We start from the raw sequence: 721 nt of genomic DNA, 5'->3' as shown, positions 1-721 counted from the left end.
TGCTTGGCCTGCTCTGTTCATCCAGCTCTACACCTTGTTATCTCAAACTGTTAACTCAGTTCACTGCAACCTTAAACAGCTTTGTCGGGTACAGGGTGTTTTTCACTCCGCTGCCCCTACAGCTTTCTGCTTCTGGATCTTTCTTATCACTGGCTTCTAAATACCTCAGGAATTTTCCCCAGCCCTAAACATTTGGAGACTGATAATAACCGTACCTCTGCTGTTATGTCTCTTCCCCAACATGGACCGGCTTCTGTCCCATTCGCTCTCTCCGGGATTCATGAAATACCTTGGCAACTTTCTCCCCAGGGAGCTTGTTGGTCATTTAGCTAAAATCATATCACTTCTTGTAAATGCTACTTTGAACTCACTATTCAAAATGGCTTTCTGACCTTTAGAAAAACTACCACACCTTCACAGAACTCAAAACTAAATCCAGTTTCCTCCACTTTGAACCCAGGTTCTGAAATAACAATGGTAATATATATGGACTTTCATTACAGGAGTTAAAAACAATGACCATACGCAGTAGGTTAGAAAACAAAAACCTTCCCTCTGTACAAAATGTCTCTGTACAATAGGGCTAACTTTTCTCTCTCCCTCATCCACCAGGTCAGGGAGTTGCAGTACTGTCAGTCACAGTCCAGCCACAATCAGTCGTCCACATGAAGTGTTGATGGTCAAGGGATCTGTCCCAGCATAGTTTGGGGAGTATGCAATG

The 721-nt window shown here is 43.4% G+C and overlaps 1 protein-coding gene across 1 annotated transcript in view; it reads right to left on the bottom strand.

Annotated features, from left to right (window-relative positions):
• Nucleotides 1-325, bottom strand: part of LOC109921949 (tetratricopeptide repeat protein 27) — a 27,048-nt gene extending 26,723 nt beyond the window's left edge. Inside the window, exon 1 of the mRNA XM_048601361.1 lies at nucleotides 290-325. Within this exon, the coding sequence (XP_048457318.1) occupies nucleotides 290-325 (36 nt within the window). The remainder of the gene's footprint in view (nucleotides 1-289) is intronic.
• Nucleotides 326-721: the final 396 nt, after the last annotated feature.

The sequence above is a fragment of the Rhincodon typus genome, chromosome 9 (genome assembly GCF_021869965.1).
Source record: "Rhincodon typus isolate 14 chromosome 9, sRhiTyp1.1, whole genome shotgun sequence".
NCBI lineage: Eukaryota > Metazoa > Chordata > Chondrichthyes > Orectolobiformes > Rhincodontidae > Rhincodon > Rhincodon typus.
This window is presented reverse-complemented; position numbering and strand designations above follow the sequence as displayed.